Source organism: Eptatretus burgeri, chromosome 7 (genome assembly GCF_056783735.1).
Source record: "Eptatretus burgeri isolate ZD-2024b chromosome 7, Ebu_testis_v1, whole genome shotgun sequence".
Lineage (NCBI taxonomy): Eukaryota > Metazoa > Chordata > Myxini > Myxiniformes > Myxinidae > Eptatretus > Eptatretus burgeri.
The window spans coordinates 89,214,935-89,235,938 of record NC_140967.1 but is presented as its reverse complement, the minus strand read 5'-3'; the positions used below and the strand labels follow the sequence as shown (position 1 = coordinate 89,235,938).

Genomic DNA, 21,004 nt, shown 5'->3' with positions numbered 1-21,004 from the left:
TCACTTTGAATTATTTTCATTATCACCCTTTTCATTTGTGTTTATTAAATAATTATTGTCAAATTTCTTTGTCAGCTTCCGTGGCAGAGGTATCTATGGGTATAAACTCGTATCAAATGCATTCAAAAATGACTGAAAGAGAGAAAAATGATGAACAATGAGTTGTAAATGAATCCTGTGACCTAGTTTGTGGTTCTGGGGGTAATGTGTGACCTTTTAAAAGCATGGTGCTAAACAATGCTTCCAGCAACACGTGTCATTAAACATTACTTGGACAGCACTATTCTCGCAACCATGTTGTCATCCTTTGATGTGAAGGTGAAGGAGACATACCCCCGGCATACATCGACAATGAGGAATTTATGAGTTCATCTCTGGAGAACAAGGATGTGCGTCGCGCTTTTATTCGCAAGGTGAGGCTTGGTTCAAATTAACACTTTATTAATGTACTTGTGGAAGCCCATGGTAAAAAGAAAAGAAAAGAACGGAAGCCTTTTATTATTGGACTGGTTGAAAGAGCTCAACAACGAGAGCTTATATATGGAATGTCTTGAGTTGTAATTGTGTGCACCTGATGCTTCAAGAAAAGGAAAGTAAAATGAGTTCAACAAGTTATGGATTTATTCAAAAACATTCATTTGGGTAAATGTTGCACTATCGGCACTTTATGTGCATAAAGATGTAATTTCTTGTGTACAACTGTTTTTAATATTATTTTCCCATAGCTTTGGATTAATTTGAAGCGACTTTTACTTATCTCTCTCTCTCTCTCCTCTCTCCTCTCTCCTCTCTCCTCTCTCCTCTCTCTTCTCTCTTCTCTCTCTTCTCTCTCTTCTCTCTCTTCTCTCTCTTCTCTCTCTTCTCTCTCTTCTCTCTCTTCTCTCTCTTCTCTCTCTTCTCTCTCTTCTCTCTCTCTCTCTCTCTCTCTCTCTCTCTCTCTCTCTCTCTCTCTCTCTTCTCTCTCTTCTCTCTCTTCTCTCTCTTCTCTCTCTTCTTCTCTCTCTTCTCTCTCTTCTCTCTCTTCTCTCTCTTCTCTCTCTTCTCTCTCTTCTCTCTCTTCTCTCTCTTCTCTCTCTCTCTCTCTCTCTTCTTCTCTCTCTTCTTCTCTCTCTCTTCTTCTCTCTCTTCTTCTCTCTCTTCTTCTCTCTCTCTCTTCTTCTCTCTCTTCTCTCTCTTCTCTCTCTTCTCCTCTCTCTTCTTCTCTCTCTCCTCTCTCTTCTTCTTTCTCTCCTCTCTCTTCTTCTCTCTCTCTTCTTTCTTCTTCTCTCTCTCCTCTCTCTTCTTCTCTCTCTCCTCTCTCTTCTTCTCTCTTCTTCTCTCTTCTTCTCTCTCTCTTCTCTCTTTTCTCTTCTCTCTTCTCTCTTCTCTCTTCTCTCTTCTCTCTTCTCTCTTCTCTCTTCTCTCTTCTCTCTTCTCTCTTCTCTCTTCTCTCTTCCCTCTCCCCCCCCCCCCCCGGGGTGTGGTTCCGTGTTTCAGGGTGAGACAGCAGACAAATAGCATTAGCCTATTCGACATACATACATACATACGGTAAAAGCTGTGTTAACCGGCATGTGAGGGATCTCAATTCAGTTGTTTACACATGACAACACAGCGGAGTTACCGAGAGTAGTTCCCGATGCTGTTGGAAGGCGCTCAGTGGCGTTGCTCGTTGTCCTCCTTTACCTGTCGATTACCAAGCTCCGATTGCCATATTGCTTAGTCACAAGTCGGCTTGGGCGGTTCTCTACATGTGAGAATCGATTGTGATTCTCAGCTGTTATCCTGATTTTTGTTACGAAAGAATCCCGGTTCTTATCATCTGTGTATCAATGTCAGTGTCATAATGGGAGTCGTAACGGGGGGGGGGGGGGGTTCTACAATTAATCGCATACATCTTGCAAAACAATGCAAGTTTTGAAGTGTTAATTTATTAACTTCTGGCAAATACAACCCTCCGCTACGCTGATGGGATATTAAGGATAACTAAACCGTCATATTAAACGTACACCACCTGGAGACACCCAAAATGTCAAATATGTTCGAATTTGATAAATTAACCCTTTTTTAGAGGATGGAACTGTTGCTAAGTTTGATTCTGGAGGTTCAATTTTTATAATCCGTCTTCGTTTAAGAGATTCTCGAGGTTATTGCATGTGCGGAAATTAAATAAGCCACGAACGCTGGCATCTCCCGGTGTTCATAAGCTTTGCAGTGGACCCAGTGATTCATAGCTATGATGAACAGGCATTCGATAATATGAATGTGGAAAGTAGTGGGGGGGGGGAACAAAACTGTCGTTAAGAAATCATGGCGGCCTGTTCCAAGTCAAGGCATGGGTGAGCAGGCCAAAAAACATGGCGGCTTCAGACCCCAGCGAGGTAACCCAGGATGCACCTTAACACCCCGTGGAGAGTGATGTGTCCAAGGATGCGCCTGATAAAGGATTTAATTAAATAAGGCCGTTAATTATCTTCAAAAGGTTTGTTTTAGTTAACCCAAACACCCGATTTTTCACTCATGCACTCCCTTGGAGTTCCCTTCATATGCATGCAAAGGTTCAGGCTGCTTGATTTCATAGTTGTGGAGGAGACTCACACACTCGCACTGACGCACACTCGTACACACATGCACACACTGACATTTATTATGACTAGCCGAAACCCCGTCACAGACGGATTCCGTTCCATGAGCCCAATATGACAACCAGTGGCGGCTCTTGTAAGAGCCGGATCCCAGTCGATGTACTCCATGGCCTTACCTTATGAGGCCTACAAAACGTCCTTGTACACAACATTTTGGTGTACACTACTCCTTGTGAAGAAGTCCCCTGATTTGTGCATGTGTCTACTTTGACATACAAACACCGTGTCAAAACTTCTCAGGTCACAGTACCGAGAAAAACGTGCGCCACCGCGAGGAGGAGCACAAAATTGGTCCTTCAATATTAATATATAGATACAATGTTTCTTGTTACATTTTTTGTGTCAAATTCACATTCTGAGGTAGTCAGCATGTGCAGAAGAGGGTTTTACATTGTAGACGCTATTTTCGAGGAGTGGAATTGCAGGTCTCAGCGGTGACGGTCTGTCGACGACAGATGTAATGACGTCAGCGAATGACCGATGATGTCATGACGTCCTTGCGCCTCTCAGCGGTGACGTCACACGTCGCCATGTAAAACAAAAAGTGTTTATTCTGCTTCAGAGTTGAAAGTTGACTATTGCCACTATGTGCGATGCACTCTTACAAGTACAAAGTTTCTTTCAGTCCAGGTCACAGTACCGAGAAAAACGTGACGCGACCGCTATGAGGAGCACAAAATTGGTCCTTCAGTATTAATATATAGATAGAAGTGATATATTTTCAAAAAAGTAGAGAGTTTGAACATATTTCTGTTTTATCTGTTGTAAGTTTGTAGAAATTTCAGTCTGAAGAAAAGAGAGTACAGTTTGATGAATCTTAACAGTTCAGTGGCATCGTTTATTATTACCCCATCAAAACGGAAAAAGCACGCTAGAGAGTTGACCTGGCCTCAGCTCTGCAAACGAGGCTTTTCTCTCGACGACGTTTTATTTATAGCCTCATAGTTTGCAGCGTCCATCTGTCATAAATCCACACCATCCAAGGTGCCACGAAAATCAAAATCTCTTCGCTTCTCAAAACATCAGGCATTCACCTCCTTGCTTTTGAAAACTCTTTGGTGATGTTTCCTGAGTCCAGGTTCAATGTAACAAATCAATGTCCTAATCGTCGCCATGATGCATCCGGCTCTCTCCACCCAACGACCAATCACAGGATCCCAAATCTTGGGTAGAACATGCAAGTGAAAACCTGGGGGAAGAAGAAGTTTGCCTTCCAAAGTGTCATGGATTCTGTTATACCATCAACTAGTACTGCTGGGAAGAGGAAGAGGATTGTTCTCACAATGAACCAAAAGATTTACTTGTGTCGGAGACTGTACAGGCACACCAATGCATTTTTATTTTCTCCCTTCTCCAATGTCAGATCATCAACCATCTATGACATCAAGGCCCAGAAGGACAAGGTATTGGAATTTTACACAAAGTCAGAGACAGACAAAGCTGCTGACTTGCACCCTACTCTTTATATGCCAAATATGGAGCAGCTAGATAAAGTTCTTTACCAATTGTTTGCTTTCAAACATTCGGAGGGAGTGCCAATCTCAGGACCGATGTTAATTGAGAAGGCAGAGTATTTTTATGATCAGATAGGATTGATTGATCAATGTGCCTTTTCTGATAGCTGGCTGGCTTGTTTCAAGCTGCGATGTGGGATACGGCAGCTTGATCTCAGAAGAACAAAAATCTGTAGATCACGACCCCAAAAAATTGTCGTATGGTCAGGCAAGTAAGTGACAATCGTGCACTTCAACGTTTGACCAAAGCCAAAATTGAAGAGTGGTGTGAAGTGGACCGAGATGTTGAAGTGACCCGTGTTATGACTGACTCCAAAATCATCGACAGTGTTGTTGATCCACAGAAGGAAGTTGAAAACAAGAAGAAGACTTTTCAACTTAATATGTCACTTGGGCTAATGCTGGGGTGCGTTCCATTACCAATCGGCTTGTATGGTGCTCGCCAAGTGGCTTAAGCACTCAAGCAAGCACTTCAACAAAATGGTTGATAAGGAATGGCTTGCTTGGCAAGTGATACCAAGCGAATTGGGAATGGAACACATACCTGTTAAGGTCTTGGCATACTTGTGAAGTTTGCTGAAAGGCACAAAGCTGACAGCACCCAGGAAGTTATGCAGCTGCACCTCATGCAATAACCTTTCATGAGGAAGAGGCAAGGAACTATGCAGCATTCTGACATAAGGAACTGTTGCAAGAAAGCCTCTGGAATTCGACAGGATGATGAGCCCAATAAGCCTGAGAAAGTGGAAGGTGACACTTGATTTTCCATAAACCTCAAAAGACTAGTTTATGTTTTTATAATACAGGTTCGTTATTGTTTTGCATAATTCATTCGTAATCACTTGTGCACTGTATTGTAATAATGTTATTGTTCAATCTATCTTTCACAGGCAAAATTTAAAAAGATGCTCTTTTATACCATTCCATGTGACATTTAGATAACTGGCATATTTGATTAACTAGCAGGGGCAAAGTCCCATGGGTGCTGGATAACACAGCTTTTACTGGTGTGTGTGTCTGTGTGTCTGTATATATTGTTGCGGTTCTGGAAACTGCATGCCTCCTAGGCAATGGCATCCAACATGCAGTGATCCCCAGACAGTTATTTCATTAGTATACGTGCAGTTAGACCTACCTCTCATTTCTGCAGCCCCATGATAATTACCATCGCACTGTACCCACATTGCACACATCTTTGTCCGGGTCTGCACGCTGGTTTACAACAGCGGCCACCAATATCTCCCACGGATGGTGGGGATCTTCTCGCACCTCCGCCTTGATGCAGCTGCCATCAAGCAGAGACATTCTGTACGGCCCGGATCGCTCGGGCCGCATGGTGTACGGATGGAACAAGCGTATTGATCAGCACCAACCGCAGCACGCCAGGGTTACCCGAGTGGGCATGCAGGGCCGACGCGACCCTCGGCCAGTCGCCGGAGCACGGCCTGGGAGTTCGGTGCAAGGCGATTCATATCATGGGGTTCGGAGCGAGACGATTCCGCAGCTCAGCCATGTCTCGCCGGATATAAAATAAGGCCGTTTCCGGCTGTGGCGGGGTGGCCGGGGTCCAATGGGAGCGCTCGATTCGGGTGACGACGCATTGCTTCTGGTCGTCGCCCCCACCCTCCACCATGGACCTTAAAAAAGATGATAGCGAAGCTGTTCGAGAGCGCTCACCTTGCTTTAAAAGCTGTGATCTCTACATTTTCCTCTGGCTCCACCCACCCATCTGATTCCGCCTGCTTCTCGCTGCTGGCACCACCCATTCACCTGGCTCCACCTAATGTCCTTCCTCATGCCTGACGGCCTCACCCATTCTTTGGACCGGTGCACGCGCTGTGCCGGCACCGTAACCAAGCAGGAGACAACGCGTCGACTCTCAAGGAGGGATCGCTTAGCTGAGCGTCCTTCAAAGTGTACTGGGTAGCGTGGCCAACCGACCATGCAAGGTATTGCAAGACCGTTAGTCCTCATCTCTTCTCCTTTCATATGATTATCGTGTGTGTGTGTCGACCACCGGGTCGTGGGGCGATGAGAGAGTCGTCGTCGTTCAAGTGTCATTCCTGCCCATCATTCCTGTTTTCATTCCTGATGGACTCCGCCTCTGTCCACCCATTGGCTTCTGACTCGACCCAAGTCCCGCCGTTCACGCCCGACGGTCGCGTCTCATTCTCTGGACCGACGCTAGCTGCACGAAGCAAGAGACGACGTGCCAGCTGTCAGGGAGGTATCGGCCAGTGCAGCATCCCCCCAAAACATATTGGTGGTGAGGTCGGGCAATCGTGCAAGGTATTGAAAGACCATTAGTCTCATCTCCTCTCCTTTTTCTCTTCATTAACTCTTCATCATCGTGTGTGTGTGTGTCCTGGCACCTGTCCTCGCGTAAGTTAAGATTGTACAAGAATTATATCGGGATAACTCTGCTGTGTCTGCTTTTGTAAGTTGCTTGATTATTGTCGCACCACACTTTTCTTGCTATCTCTTCTCACATACACCAATAAAAAGTATTAACTGTGCCACATATCTTTCCTCGCCTGCCTGTTAAATCCTTTGTATAAATGTTCCCAACTCATTTTTGTCTTTTCTTTTATTGATCCAGCATGGTCTGTATCTGGCAATTCCACGACGTTATGGAGTGACATTTTGAGTCATTTTTGTGAACTTTGATTGTTCTAGCACAGCAATAAAGCCACTAGTACCGACTCTATATATCATATTGCAAAGGAAGAGTTGCACTTTACAGAGATATTAATGTAGTTCCTGTACGTTAGACCATTGTCAAGTAATTAACATTCAAAAACTGTGTTACGGAGTGACACTGTCTTTTGTCATTTTTTAAACAATAACAACATTTATTGAAAACTGCTCTCACAATAGTTATAAAATTGTAATGAAATACTAGGAAGATACACTAATAGTTGTACCTTCAGTACAGGGGTTTCAAAATTCCAGACATGACCTAATTACTCTGAAGTAATTACAATAGTCCCGTTATGGAGTGACGAAAAATCCCGTTACGGAGTGACGAGTCAATTTTGAGATTTCTCCCAAAGCAACAAATCATTTCTAGATTATGGCAGACTTTCAGTCTGAACCCAGCTGACTTGTGCTGGCGTTGTACTTGAACATTTCAACATCTAACACATTATAAAATAATAAAAATTTAAAATCTGAACTGAGAAAATATACAAAAGTCCTGAAATAGACGAAAGAAATTGAGAACAATTTACGAGTGGATGACCAGAAACAAAACAAGTTTGGAATTAATCAGTTGGCCACATCACAAAACTTCACATGACTGTCCTGCAAAAGGTTCCGTTTCCCAAAGGACATTTAGCAAAGGCATAATGATTGCGATGGTTGAGGGATGGCTGAAGAAGGAATCTGACGACTTGGTTGGAATCAATCCAGGATTTATCTTCCACCTCTGGGAATGTATATGCCAAGTCAGACAGGCCCGCTTTTTGCAAAAATGATACTTCCAAACAACCATCATCTACTATCTGAGTCACCTGGTCAACAAACAACTTCTTAGATTAGGACTGGCACTTCTGAATGTCTCCTGCTGCCATGAATAAAACTCGTGCCAAAGTTCGCGGTCCGCGGTGGTGCGGTGATCTAGTTTTCCTCTTACGACACGTATCCGCAGGTGACAACAGAGGTGTAATTTGTACTCACCAATTGCTGGATGTAAACCGATTTCAAAACCACTCAAGATGACCACGCGTAAACTTGAAACTTGTCATACGGAAGCAAAATCTGGCGTGCAATGAATTCTGGGACAGCTACTCTGCCGCCACCTTTATTCAGGCTGATGAAAATTAGTTAAAGATGGATATGAAAGTGTATGCGACGTTGAAAGACTGGTCATCTCGATGAACAATGCAAGACATGAAGCAAGTTGATCTTATCTTGACTGAAGAGTTTCTGTTCATATCAGTTTATAAGTGAACATTCGTGTTGATGGAGATGTTTAATTCTTGACACGTTAAATTCCCAAAAGTTATCTTCCTGTACCCATCCATACGTGACCCTCCATGCACTGAAAATGTACTCCTGTAGATATGGAGGAATTCCTCACCACTTTTGATTTCTTGCATTGCTGCTGGACATGATGATCGCAGTGTTTTTTTAATTCTCGAGATCTGTTCATCTCCTCTTTCTCTAATCCTATTGGTGTTCTTTTGCCAAGTCTTTATTTTTCTGAAGGCTTTGTGTCTCCATCACAGAATTGCCAATGTTTCCCCCCAAACTGACCTCAACTACAGTCAATTAGCCTTCTCCCCATCATAAGTGATTGATTACATGGGTAGAACTCAAAATTGGTCTCCTCTATAACTCTGATCATAATTTTGGTTTCTGCCCAGAGGAAATGCTGTATCCTGCAAGGAAGATGGTTGAGTTGTGTTGGTTTAATGTGGGTAGAATTGAAGCCCTAAAGTGGGATTGAACCCTCTCCAGGAGGTTGTTCCAGAAACGTGGGGTGGGTGAAGAGGAACAAAGAACAAAAGGGTGGAGGTTGCAGCAAGCTTGGATGTGGGGAGTGCAAGTAGGAAGGAGTTTCTGGGATAGTTGTGGAGGGTTATGGAGCTGAAGAGTATAGACCTGCTGCATAATCTCGCAATATATTTTATCAGTCTCTGCAATAGAGAGGTATTGTCTCTGGAGTTCCTGAGCCTCATGATCTGTTATAACCTTCCTTCAGCAAATCAGATTTCTCCAAGCTGGCCTGCAAAGCCAGCCGTAACCTCAATTCTCCATGGGAACAAGTCCTTCCTCTACATCCTCAGCTTGCAATGGTGGACAAGTACTTAATCTGAAGGACCATGGAAATGGCTTCTCCCTATGGGTTGGTACTGCTGCTGCTTCCGTTACCCCCCCCCCCCACCATCCACCCGTCCTTCTCTTTACTTTAAAGCCATACGTGTCATTTGCATCTTCAACAAGAAGCTCAGTGTCAGGGATTGCTTCTCACTCATTTGCATGCAGGTTGGTGGCCTTGCTGTCTTTCACTGTCTGTCTGTCTTCAGGTCTTGCTGAAAGAGCTTCAAGTCTTGCTGAAAGAGTCCTGTCTTGCTATTGCTCTTGTCTTGTCTTGCTCTTGCAACACTTGTGTTTCAAGAATATGGTTTTTAAGAAATATGTAGTCAGAATCTCAGATGCAGAAATATCCAAGTTTCCCCCCCCCCATCATCAACAGAGATAATGAGAAACAAATGACGAAACCGAGAGCACATTCCAGGAAATGTTACAACAGTCCAACTGGAAGGTTGTTTCTTTTCATTTTGACATTAATGAAACTCCAAAAAGCAGAACATTTAGAAAAGAACATTTGGATAACATTCCGAAAACGAGTTTTAAGAAATTATTTGGAGCATCTCTTACCTCAAATTCCTGTTTGGTGCAACAATAACTTTGGTAGAAACCAGCTCTCGTGGTTTAACAAAGTTGTGCAAATGTCCCGTTTATGTACCAAGTAAGGAATTCATTTAGTTATTTTTCTACTTTATTTTGACGAGTTTAAAATTTTTTGCAATGTGGATAAATTTGCCCCACAATTGGGCCCTTTAGGTATCCTTGACATGGTACATTTAATGTGATTGAGATGTCATGTGATCAAGGCTCTTGTTTGTTTCCCCTGCTGCTAAAGGTCTATGCTGTGCTCTTCTGTCAACTGCTGGTGACCTTTTTATTTGTCGCGTTGCTGCGCTTCTCAAAGGATGTACAGACCTATGTCCATCGTACTCCCGGCCTATATTACGCCTCTTATGGCGTCTTCCTCGTGTGTCTCATCGCCTTGAGCTGCTGTGGAAATCTGCGCCGCAGGCACCCTTGGAACCTCATACTGCTGGTGTGGTGGGATTTTTTGAACAATTATTTACAGGACTCCATTGTGTCTGAACATTTTGTCCTTTTAAAAAAATTATTTTTGAGTTGCACTTTGTTGACTTTTTTGGGGGTGGTTCACTCGGAAAATGTGCATCGAAGTTGGAAAAAATTGTTGGACATCAAGCAATTGCATTTTGAACATGGTTCGCACAGTCCCTGAAGGTCCTGGAAAAATGAGAAAGCATTTTCCAGTTCTGGAAGGTCTTGGAAAACTTCTCCAGGTCTTTGAAAGTTCTGGAAAATTGAGACAATTGTGCAAATATAAATAATCTGCCATACCCCCAGTCAATTGTTGTTTCTGCCGAAAGAGAATGTTACCAATTTTAACTTTCCCCAGGGATTTAACAAAGCCGAGTTAAAATGGTTTCTTGCGCATCATGCATAAATTATACAAGTGTTTACGAAAAGTCCCGATTAAACAGGAAGTAGCTCCTTTGCATGTGCATTACCGATTTTATTTATTTATTTTAAAGGGACAGGAAGAGAATGTGAAAGCTTTGCTATTTTAATTTGTGGCTGAATAATGTTGTTTACCGAGATTAGCTCGTGAAGGAGTCCGTTCACAAGGCCAGATCCAGGGTTTGTAAGATGACCCAAATGTAAGAAGGTTTGTATCGTCTCAAATGTAATCCAAACATTCATCTTATATTGATTTGTTCTATCAAAAAATGCACGTTCTATCAACAGCTTGGACTAATGTTTTTTTTTTTTTTTTTAAATGTATGTGCAAGTGAAATTGGGAATTCAAATGCCACTTGTGGTGAAAACATGTGCACTGACAGTCCTGGAAAACAACTTTTTTGTCCTGGAAAACTCCTGGAAATCTGGTCTTCCATGCTGTGTGAACCATTTTGAAAGCTTTGCATGCTGTGAGAGTAGTGATCTGCATGTGACGTGGGTCTTCTATTTTTCTTATTATGAGGTTGCTGTTGTGGGTATTTCCGGATGAAGTATGAGGTAGTAATCAATACTTGTTAAGTCGTGTGCTTTGTAATCTTCTAACCTTAAAACAAGTCGTAAAGCCTTGATGCACACGACATTGTAGCATTGGTTTTGTTTTATTTAATTGCTCACTGAATTGAGTAGCCAATGTACCATTGCATTGTTGTTGCTTCTATCGCTTGTGATTTTTGGATTATTTGTTTTGAGTTATAATTCTTTATCTCACTGACTCACCTTCTCCCTTATAATTTTCATCCCACTGCACAACTTCTTAGGGTCTCCTCACTGTCTCCATGTCCTACATGGTGGGAATGGTGGCAACTTATTATGAAGCGGATGCAGTTGTCATGGCTGTCGGGATCACCACTGTCGTCTGCCTAACTGTCATGGTATTCTCTATGCAGGTACAATGTTTTTTTTAATTACATTTTATTTTCTACTAATGATTAAAGATGGATTGGTTTGTGCAGAAGGACGTGTGGACATTGTGGTGAGACACTTTACTTTAAATACCCAGGTTAGTCACTGTGATATCAACAGATAGAAAACATGTACATAGTCTCTCAAAATAATTAAGTAGTGGTAAGGTGTTTGTATGGCTTGTATGTTTTACTTAAAAGGTTAAAGAATGTAACATGTGGCATTGATCTCAATTTATGAGTACCTTCACTTGCAACCTGATGTTTAGTTTCTATGGCCGGGCTATCTTTATGATGGGGGTGCAGACTGGATTTTTTTGTGGTGGTTTGACCCATGTACAGGTCTCGTTGTGCATTCCCATTTGCCACGGTGACCCAAATGGGTTACTAGTTCGGTTTCTCAGGGCAGTGCAGCAGACATCCTTGTTCTAGCTGCCCAGAGAGCGTGATGAACAACCTTCAGCACCACTGAGAATGATTTTGTTATATTCCTGGGGTCATGAAACTCATATCTATTTTAACGGTGGTATATTGGTTTACTAAATAAAATTCTACACAAGTAAAAAAAAAACACACACATACAGTACAATTAGATGTATGAATATTGTAGTTTTTATAGGTAAGGAGGAGAGGTTGTTTGTATGGTTTACTTTGAGAATCACAATGCAGCACAGCACAGTATTGTATCGGCATGTGTGTGCAACTGCAACATCATGTGAGATTTATCATTGAAAATAGACGTGAGCATTATACTTGGCCACCTTATTCAGTGGAGTGCAATTTAAACTGCACGCACAAAACATCTGAAATGCATAAGACTTGTAATTTCATTTGCACTTTATATGGACGAGGGAACTCTCATATAATGAGCAGCGACAATTCCTTGTATTGGCTCAGTGGGTCATGTGGAGCAGGCCCACCTCATGGTAATACAATATTAACATTTTGGTGGGGCAACCCACAGGTGGGATGTGCATTCAATTGACTTTATTGCAAGTTCATAATCGTTGATGATTAACTGATTTCCCAAAAAAGATGGATAATAGATTAATTTTTTTGCATTTGAGGTGCACTACATGACCAAAAGTATGCGGACACCCATTCTAATTGGTGGATTCGGCTATTCCAGCCACACCCATTGCTGACAGGTGTATAAAATCAAGCACACAGCCATGCAATCTCCATAGACAAACATTGGCAGTAGAATGGGTCGTACTGAAGAGCTCAGTGACTTTCAACGTGGCACCGTCGTAGGATGCCACCTTTCCAACAAGTCAGTTCGTCAAATTTCTGCCCTGCTGGAGCTGCCCCAGTCAACTGTAAGTGCTGTTATTGTGAAGTGGAAACGTCTAGGAGCAACAACAGTTCAGCCGCGATGTGGTGGGTCACATAAGCTCACAGAACGTGACCGCCGAGTGCTGAAGCGCATAGCACGGAAAAATTCTGTCGGCAGTTGCAACACTCACTACTGAGTTCCAAACTGCATTTGGAAGCAACGTCAGCACAAACTCTGTTCGTCGAGAGCTTCATGAAATGGGTTTCCATGGCCGAGCAGCTGTACACAAGCCTAAGATCACCATGCGCAATGCCAGTCGGCAGCCAAGCGTCGGCTGGAGTGGTGTAAAGCTCACCGCCATTGGACTCTGGAGCAGTGGAAACGCATTCTCTGGAGTGATGAATCACGCTTCACCATCCGGATTTGGCGGATGCCAGGAGAATGCTACCTGCCCGAATGCATAGTGCCAACTGCAAAGTTTGGTGGAGGCGGTGAGCCAGACCTAATCACGCAACATCAGTGACCGACCTCACTAATGCTCTTGTGGCTGAATGGAAGCAAATCCTTGTAGCAATATTCCAACATCAAGTGGAAAGTCTTCCCATAATAGTGGAGGCTATTATAGCAGCAAAGGGGGACCAACTCCATATTAATGCCCATGATTTTGGAATGAGACGTTGGACGAGCAGGTGTCCACATACTTTTGGCCATGTAGTGTATAATGGGGAAAAAGCCAACAAAAACAGGGCCACCATGATGGGAAGATCATGATTTTTCATTCCTCGATGTGAATGTTTTAACTATACCCTAACTGTTCAACTACATTTGTCCTCAACTCTTCAGTTACCTTGCTAGTTATTCTTGGAGAGAATGTGTACTTTTTGGTCAACCAGCACATTACCTGTGACCTGTGGGGTGATTGCTTCACCCCTCCTCCACAGTGACACACACACACACACACACACACACACACACACACACACACACACACACACACACACACACACACACACACACACACACACACACACACATTTTTACTTTGAGTGAACTCACACATGCAATTCTGTCAAGAACCATATGGGCAGGGTAACCAGTCGACAACGTCACTAAGCCGGGAGCTCGATCAATGGGAGCTGTATGGCAACAGGTGCAAAGAATCCGAGGAATCTAGGCTGGTTTTTGCATTTGGGGAACATCAAGGAGTCAGGTTGAATGTGCAAGGAGCGAGCAGTTTCGAGAGCAATCTGTGGTGGAACCGAACGGACTGGTGCCATGGAGCGAGGGCTAATGAGCCACAGTTATTTATTTATTTATTGTTGTTGTTCCCTACCCCCACCCCTGACGTGCTGGTGATGCACTGACTTGCACCATTTTCTCTTTCTATTACTATTTCTAATCGTTCACTTGGAATGAACAAGAGCAATCAACAATTGCACCTTCGACCCATTCAGCACTGGGTTACTGATTCGTGATTTCCTCTAATGCATTATGAAGCATTCACCCGCATCTCTTCCCCACACTGCTCATTACATCACCCCACTCTTTCTCCCCCTCCCCCTTTTCACGTTGGGACCAACGAGCTTACATCTGGTGAGCGAGAGGTCGTCAACAAGCCCTGCCTTCTTTATCTCTCTGGCAATCCCTCTTGCGTTCCTATTTTCCCCGGAGTGACTGAGGTGCCTGTGTCTGTAGATTCATGCTAAGTTGACTGACGGTATCGCTCAGCCGTACTGATTGGACAGGAGTGGGATGTTGAGAAGCATGGTTCCCTATCTGGGGGGATTCATTTTCCGGGAAGGTTATGTGGGGGTTGGACGCAAGGACCCTTCCTCATTTAAGCTTGTATGGCGTCGTCGGCTTCAGGGTCAAAGGTCGGGAAGCGGATCCGAGAATCCCCTCATGATCCGGCCACAGAACCCGTAAAAAGATGGGTTTATATTTTCCTGTTAGGTAATTCCAGGCTTGGCAATGCTGTGGAGTTGCTGTTATCTAGTGGAAGGTTGAGGATGATTGACTTTTTATGGGCTGTCCATCGATTTAAAATTTCCCACAATGCCTACTCGAGGGTTGTCATTGCTGTTTTTATTTGACCTTTCATATGCAGACAAAGTACGATTTCACATCGTGCCATGGTGTCCTGCTCGTGTGCGTTGTGGTTCTTTTCATCTTCGGAATACTTTGCATCATAATCCGGAACAGGATCATGAACATCGTATACGGAGCACTTGGGGCTTTGCTCTTCACTGTGGTAAGTGAATTTATCCAGCCACCTTTTATCAGGCGTTTAGAGTGATTAATTTTCACGTTTCTTTTTCATCGTGCACTGTTATTTGGGTGTTTGTCTGGATGAGTTGTTGATAGCTGAAACAATTTTTGTTCCAGTTCCTGGCTGTAGACACACAACTACTCCTGGGAAAACATGAACTGGCTTTGAGCCCAGAGGAGTATGTGTTTGCAGCACTGAACCTCTACACAGATATCATCAACATCTTCCTTTACATCCTCATGATCATAGGAAACACTCGTAACAACTGATTATATGTTGCAATAAAAGGTGTCTTCCTTCCACCCACACCTTGCGTGTAAAATTTATGTTGTGCATTTACTTTTAATACAACTTTATGCCTGGCAATTTCACTTTGCAAAATGAAAATTTCAAAAAATAAAACCTTTTGTGGCACCATCCTTTCGAAATATTTGATGACACCATTTTCACAACAAATGCTTCCTTTTCTCCAATGGCCTGATTTCAGATCATTCATTTGGTTTCAGACCAGGTCTCATACGAGCCTCGACAATTTTTTTTTTCTTGATTTTTATCTCTCATACGAGCCTTGACAATGTATACAACAAAAAAACAACGGTCACTCTCCCTTGAACGTGCTGCTTGTGCTCTCCCAACAATGGATGGAGGCCCTCAACGACAGATATATGTCGAGAGAGATGGCCTTGATCTCATCTCGAGCTTTCGATAAGTCTGACATCCTGCCTTGCTTTCCAAACTCTTTGCTTATTGCATCCAAGGCTTATTGACTTCTACTCTTGCAGCCAATGTGTGGTTCTCAACAGGATCCTTTCAACTTCTCTCGTTGTCCAGATTGGAGTGCACCAAGGCAGTGTCTTGGGGAATGTCCTGTTCCTCATCATGAATGATCTTTCTTGTTCTCTAAAAATGTCTTTGCTGATATTTCCACCCATTGTCATAACACCCTCATCCTTCAGATGGGTAGGCAGCCATCTCCTCTCTCTCCAGACATTGATAGAATAATGTTTTGGTCAAACACTTGGAATGTCTTTTAATCCTGGCATGTCTGTCTGTCTGTCTGTCTGTCTGTCTCTCTTGCTCTCTCTGTCTGTCTCTCCCCCACTTGCTCTTTCTCCAAGAAAAGACCATCTTTTTTATGATTTTTTTTGGGCAAACCATGCTTTTAGTTGGTGAAAAAAGCCAGTCACCGACTGCGCATCTTGCATTGTGCAAAGTCTTTCCTCGGCACACCTGAACTATTATCCACCTCGAAGGCATTCATTCGCAGCTTGATGGGGTTACTGCTCTTCCATCTGGGCTGGCACCTCTGCTTTGCAGCATGCTTAGCTTGATGCCATGGAAACCAAAGCCTTCAATATTATTGGAATTTCCCACAATGAAGCTGTCCCCCAAATTTCAGTTTCCTAAATCAAAGGATGCCTGAGATATTGCCTGGACAAACAAACAAACAAGAAAAACAATCAAACGGAACGAAAACTGAGTACTCCCTTCTTTCGGCACCCGGTGATGACATCATGCAACATTGCAGACAGGTTGGTGGTGTTTGTCTTCTCCCACCTTCTTTCTGGTCTTGCATCCTCTGCTCTGTCTCTTCCAGATTTCTGCAGGGTGTGGTCTGCAGTAACCCCCTTGTCTGGAGAAACTCCCAAAATCTATAATTGCTGCTCATCTCCACTCGTGTTTTTTTCCCCTGCCTGTGTACCCAACTTCCACTTTCTTTTCATTCACATTCTTCCCTCTAGGGCTTCAAGACAGCTGTTCACCATCTCAGATCATCCCCTTTCCAAAACCATGATCTTTTATACCTCTGTTAACCCCACCTCTTTCCAAGTTTCCAGTTTTTTCTTCCTTTGAATTTGTGCCAATATCCACCTTATCCACCCCCTGTGTCTTCCACTCACCCACATTCTTTCCCGTATTCATAATTTCTCGTCTCCCTCTATTTGCCCCTCACCGTTGCTGTTAGTGCATTTCCCTCCTCTCTCTCTTTCTACTGTACCTTTTTAGTGAGGTGGCTTAATGATGGAATCATAACACAGGAGACAACACCATTTTTTTTTCTACGGAAGCCCCACATAGGCTTAGAGATTTAAAAAAACAGTGGTGGTTGCATGCCCAAAAGTTTGATGTCGCTATGTCATCTTGTAATTAACTTGTAAAACAAACAAAATAGTTTAATTTGAATATAATATGCGATGGTGAGATTTTATTTGAATATAATATGCTATGGTGAGATTTTAAGTTACTAAGTTATATTTTTTATGGTCATGGAATTCAATGTTGATATCCAATTTTTCGATTATACTGATTCATTGTGTTCTGCTTTCATTATGACATTGACTCTTTATTGTCTTTCAAACTTTTTAAAATTATAATTCAACCTTTAGATGCCATGTCTGAGTTGTAAGTGACAATCATTTATGTTTTTGTTGCCAGGAATTTCAATGGTAATATTACTTTTTTTTTTTTCCTTTTGAAATAAAATGTTGTCATGATGTCATGAAAATGTCATCTATCTATAATTACAGGTGTGTGTGTGGTGTGGTGTGTGTGTGGTGTGCATTCTGAAAATTCACACAAATGGTGTCTATTAGTGAGGCTTTCAGAATCTGACATAAAAATGCTCTACTCAAAATACTTTTTAAGATAAGTACTCTCAAAAGTAGTGATTTGTAGCATGCAGTCAAAAAAATTTGAGTTTTCAAATTGCTGCCAACAGTCAGTTTATTAATCATGAAGAATTTTGTTGCCTGATTTACATAATCTAGTGACTGGATCATTTACACAAGAAAACTGAAACCTTTTGGAGCAAAATCTTGGGTGCTGTAGGTATCTGAACTTTGCTCCAGACTCAATGACACTGAAATTTACCCGTTTTACCCCAAATGTTCACCATGTTGACAGTTACACAGCTGTTTTAAATTTGGCACTTAAAGACACATACATAGGCAAACTGTGGTAGAAAATTCAAGAGTTGTTCTCAGTCCCTTCTATTTTTAAACGATTTTTATAAAGGCCCACTATTTAAAAAAAAACGTTTGATGAAAGATGTAGAATAAAAGCTATAGGTGTGCTTTTGAAGTGAAAGCCATGCCAAACATTCAGAAGTTGGCACAATGATCAAATTGTTGTTTTTTTTGGTCAGAACAAGTATGTAGTCACTTTAAATCTGGCTCATTTTTTTTAAGGATATTTTGGTTTAAGGCCACTGCCAATCTCAACTACAAATTAAGGCACATAATGTGATCATAATAATCGCCATTATAAATATTCATTTGCATATCTAATTGTTCATATACTTCGTGTACATTGTACGAAAGTCTACATCTATTTGTAAATGTAGGTACAATATCTGATTCAACTTTTTTTTCATAATTTCATATCAAATTGTTTGGACAAATGTACCTGGATCCATTGTACAAAGTGAACAGTGATTAGTTTTATAATTGCCAGGATATAATAAAATGTAACAATGAGCATTAGCAGTTACTACAGTGCTGTGTATTAGGTTAAAGCCTAAATAAGATAGAGTTGTGCTTCATGCCTAACTTTGGAAATGATTTTGGTACACTTTTTAGCTTTACTGAACTGATTTATATATTGTTAGATTCCACTTAAGTCATACTTCCTTACAATATCATTATTTTTCCATATGTTTGTTAGTAAAACATTTATTTTTAAAAAAGTAGCTTTTGGGACTGCAGAATCATTAGAAATTGATGCATTTTTTGTGAATTATTTAAAACTTCAAACCCCACATTTATGATATTTTGCATGAATATAAAGGTTTACACAAGTATTTACTTGGTATAAATTTGATGTTGATGTGCAAATTTAATTCTATGATATGAGATTAAGAATATTATCAATATTTTACTTTTATATCATACAAAATGCACCATTGTACATTGTGCCTTTTTTCATGATTGAAATAAGTGTTAGCATCTCATTTTTAATTGGAAAAATACATTTTTGAGCCAAAGTAAATTAACCACAAAGTTATTCTGACCATGAAACACTACTGCATGCTCATTGTGGTGTCAGCTTAGGAATTCATGACATGGCATCCACTTCAAAAGCACACCTATTGCTTTTATTCTACATCTTTCATGAAACGTTTTTTTTTAAAAATAGTGGGCCTTTATAAAAATCGTTTAAAAATAGAAGGGCTTGAGAACAACTCTTGAATGTTCTACCACAGTTTGCCTATGTATGTGTCTATAGGTGACAAAATTTTAAAAGAGCTGTGTAACTGTCAACATGGTGAACACTTGGGGTAAAACTGGAGTAAATTTCAGTGTCGTTGAGTCTGGAGCAAAGTTCAGACACCTAAAGCACCCAAGATTTTGATCCAAAAGGTTTCAGTTTTCTTGTGTAAATGATCGTCACTAGGTTATGTAAATCAGGCAACAAAATTCTTCATGATGAATAAAGTGACTGTTGGCAGCAATTTGAAAACTCCAATTTTTTTGACTGCATGTTACAAATCACTACTTTTGAGAGTACTTATTTTAAAAAGTATTTTAAGTAGAACATTTTTGATGTCAGATTCTGAAAGCCTCACGAATAGACAGCAGTTGTGTGAATTATCAGAACTCTGTAAAACTCTGGAATTTAGAGCCCTCCAAAAATGCTTCAGATACAAATCTGCAACTCACGACTGCCAGAATTGAAACACACGTAGGATGTTTGTAGGGCCATATCTCGGACACTACTTGGAATTTTGAGCTATAACTTGGCAAACCTTCCTCATATATGTTAAGGGAGCTTTGAGAATTTTTTCAGGAAAATCTGAGGGGGTGACCGCAGAATTTCATTTTTTTGCTTGATTTGACACGGAATGACCCATTTACAAAAGTGTCAAATATCAAAGTGGTATAATGTTTCTATCAATATTTTAAAAATATTTGAATAAATGATGTTCTGCCAGTGTTGTGGGCACTATGTGTGCTATTTAATGAACAGTCCTTTTACATGTAGTACATGTATATACAATGTACATACATCTCATCTGCTATGAGGATACCATGAACACCATACTTTGAAACTTGTAATTCTTTGTTTCTCATTTGTAAATAGCAAGACCTTAATTCATCTGGCTGGGGCTAAAAATAGAACTCAGGAATAGTGGCTGATCTGATGTCAGCAGTGTATATAGTTACATTCAAGGGAGGACATTTGTTGGGTTCCTTTGGTCCATGTGATGAAAGTTATTGATGCTCCCCTTACGTCAACTGGGAGGCAGTACAAGCTCGCACCTGACTTGGAAAAGCAGATCAAGGACCTATTCAAATCATTTATGTGAAATGTTTTATTACATTGTTATTGCAGTATGTGATATATTTTTGTATTATTAATTTGAATCATAGAACTAATCATTCATGATTACCATGGTGCCCACACCATGCACACACGTCATGTATTCACGACTGTGTTAACAGTTTTAAAAAAAAATAGAAAATTTATTTTTTTTAAAAATATACCACTTTGATATTTGACACTTTTGTAACTTGAATATGCTCTTTCCAATGGTGAACAATTTGAAGTGGTATACCTTGTCATATATTTGCAACCCTCACCTAAATTTCAGGGAAAAATGAAAATTTTCAATTTTTGAGGGATCATGACTATTATATATGACTGATTAAGAAAAGTAAACATGTATTTGAATACTACTACCATACAGTTATTACCTGAAAAAATTTCAAGCTTCTGGGATGGGTCAAGAAAATATATGGGTCTCAAATTTGGGTCTTCATACAAAACCAATTTTTTTTCTGGATTTCAACTGATCAGGTCATAAAGTTTAATAGAGGTATACTCCATTTTATGTTTGTTTCTTACAGAGCAGTTATAGAAGAATAATCTCTGAAAATTTCAAGGCTCGAGCATTAATATTTAAAAAGTTGTGGGAGTTTAAAAGTAGCCGTTCATTTTGTGATGCTTGCAACGGCAATAAAAATAGGGCCACAACCACATTTTCAACCCTCAATATCTCGGAGTTGACCGCATCTATGGACCTAAAATTTTACGCAGCTTCATTTTGATACCTGGGAACTATTTTATGAAAG

At 41.2% G+C, this 21,004-nt stretch overlaps 1 protein-coding gene across 3 annotated transcripts in view; it reads left to right on the top strand.

Annotated features, from left to right (window-relative positions):
- LOC147023745 (protein lifeguard 1-like) overlaps positions 1–15,352 on the top strand; it is a 30,441-nt gene extending 15,089 nt beyond the window's left edge. For all 3 annotated transcript variants that reach the window (XM_085890387.1, XM_085890388.1, XM_085890386.1), the window contains exons 3-7: positions 319–413; positions 9,789–9,989; positions 11,245–11,373; positions 14,772–14,915; positions 15,050–15,352. In XM_085890387.1, coding sequence (XP_085746513.1) covers positions 319–413; positions 9,789–9,989; positions 11,245–11,373; positions 14,772–14,915; positions 15,050–15,202 — 722 coding nt within the window. In that variant the 3' untranslated portion in view covers positions 15,203–15,352. The remainder of the gene's footprint in view (positions 1–318; positions 414–9,788; positions 9,990–11,244; positions 11,374–14,771; positions 14,916–15,049) is intronic.
- The last annotated feature ends 5,652 nt before the right edge of the window (positions 15,353–21,004 follow it).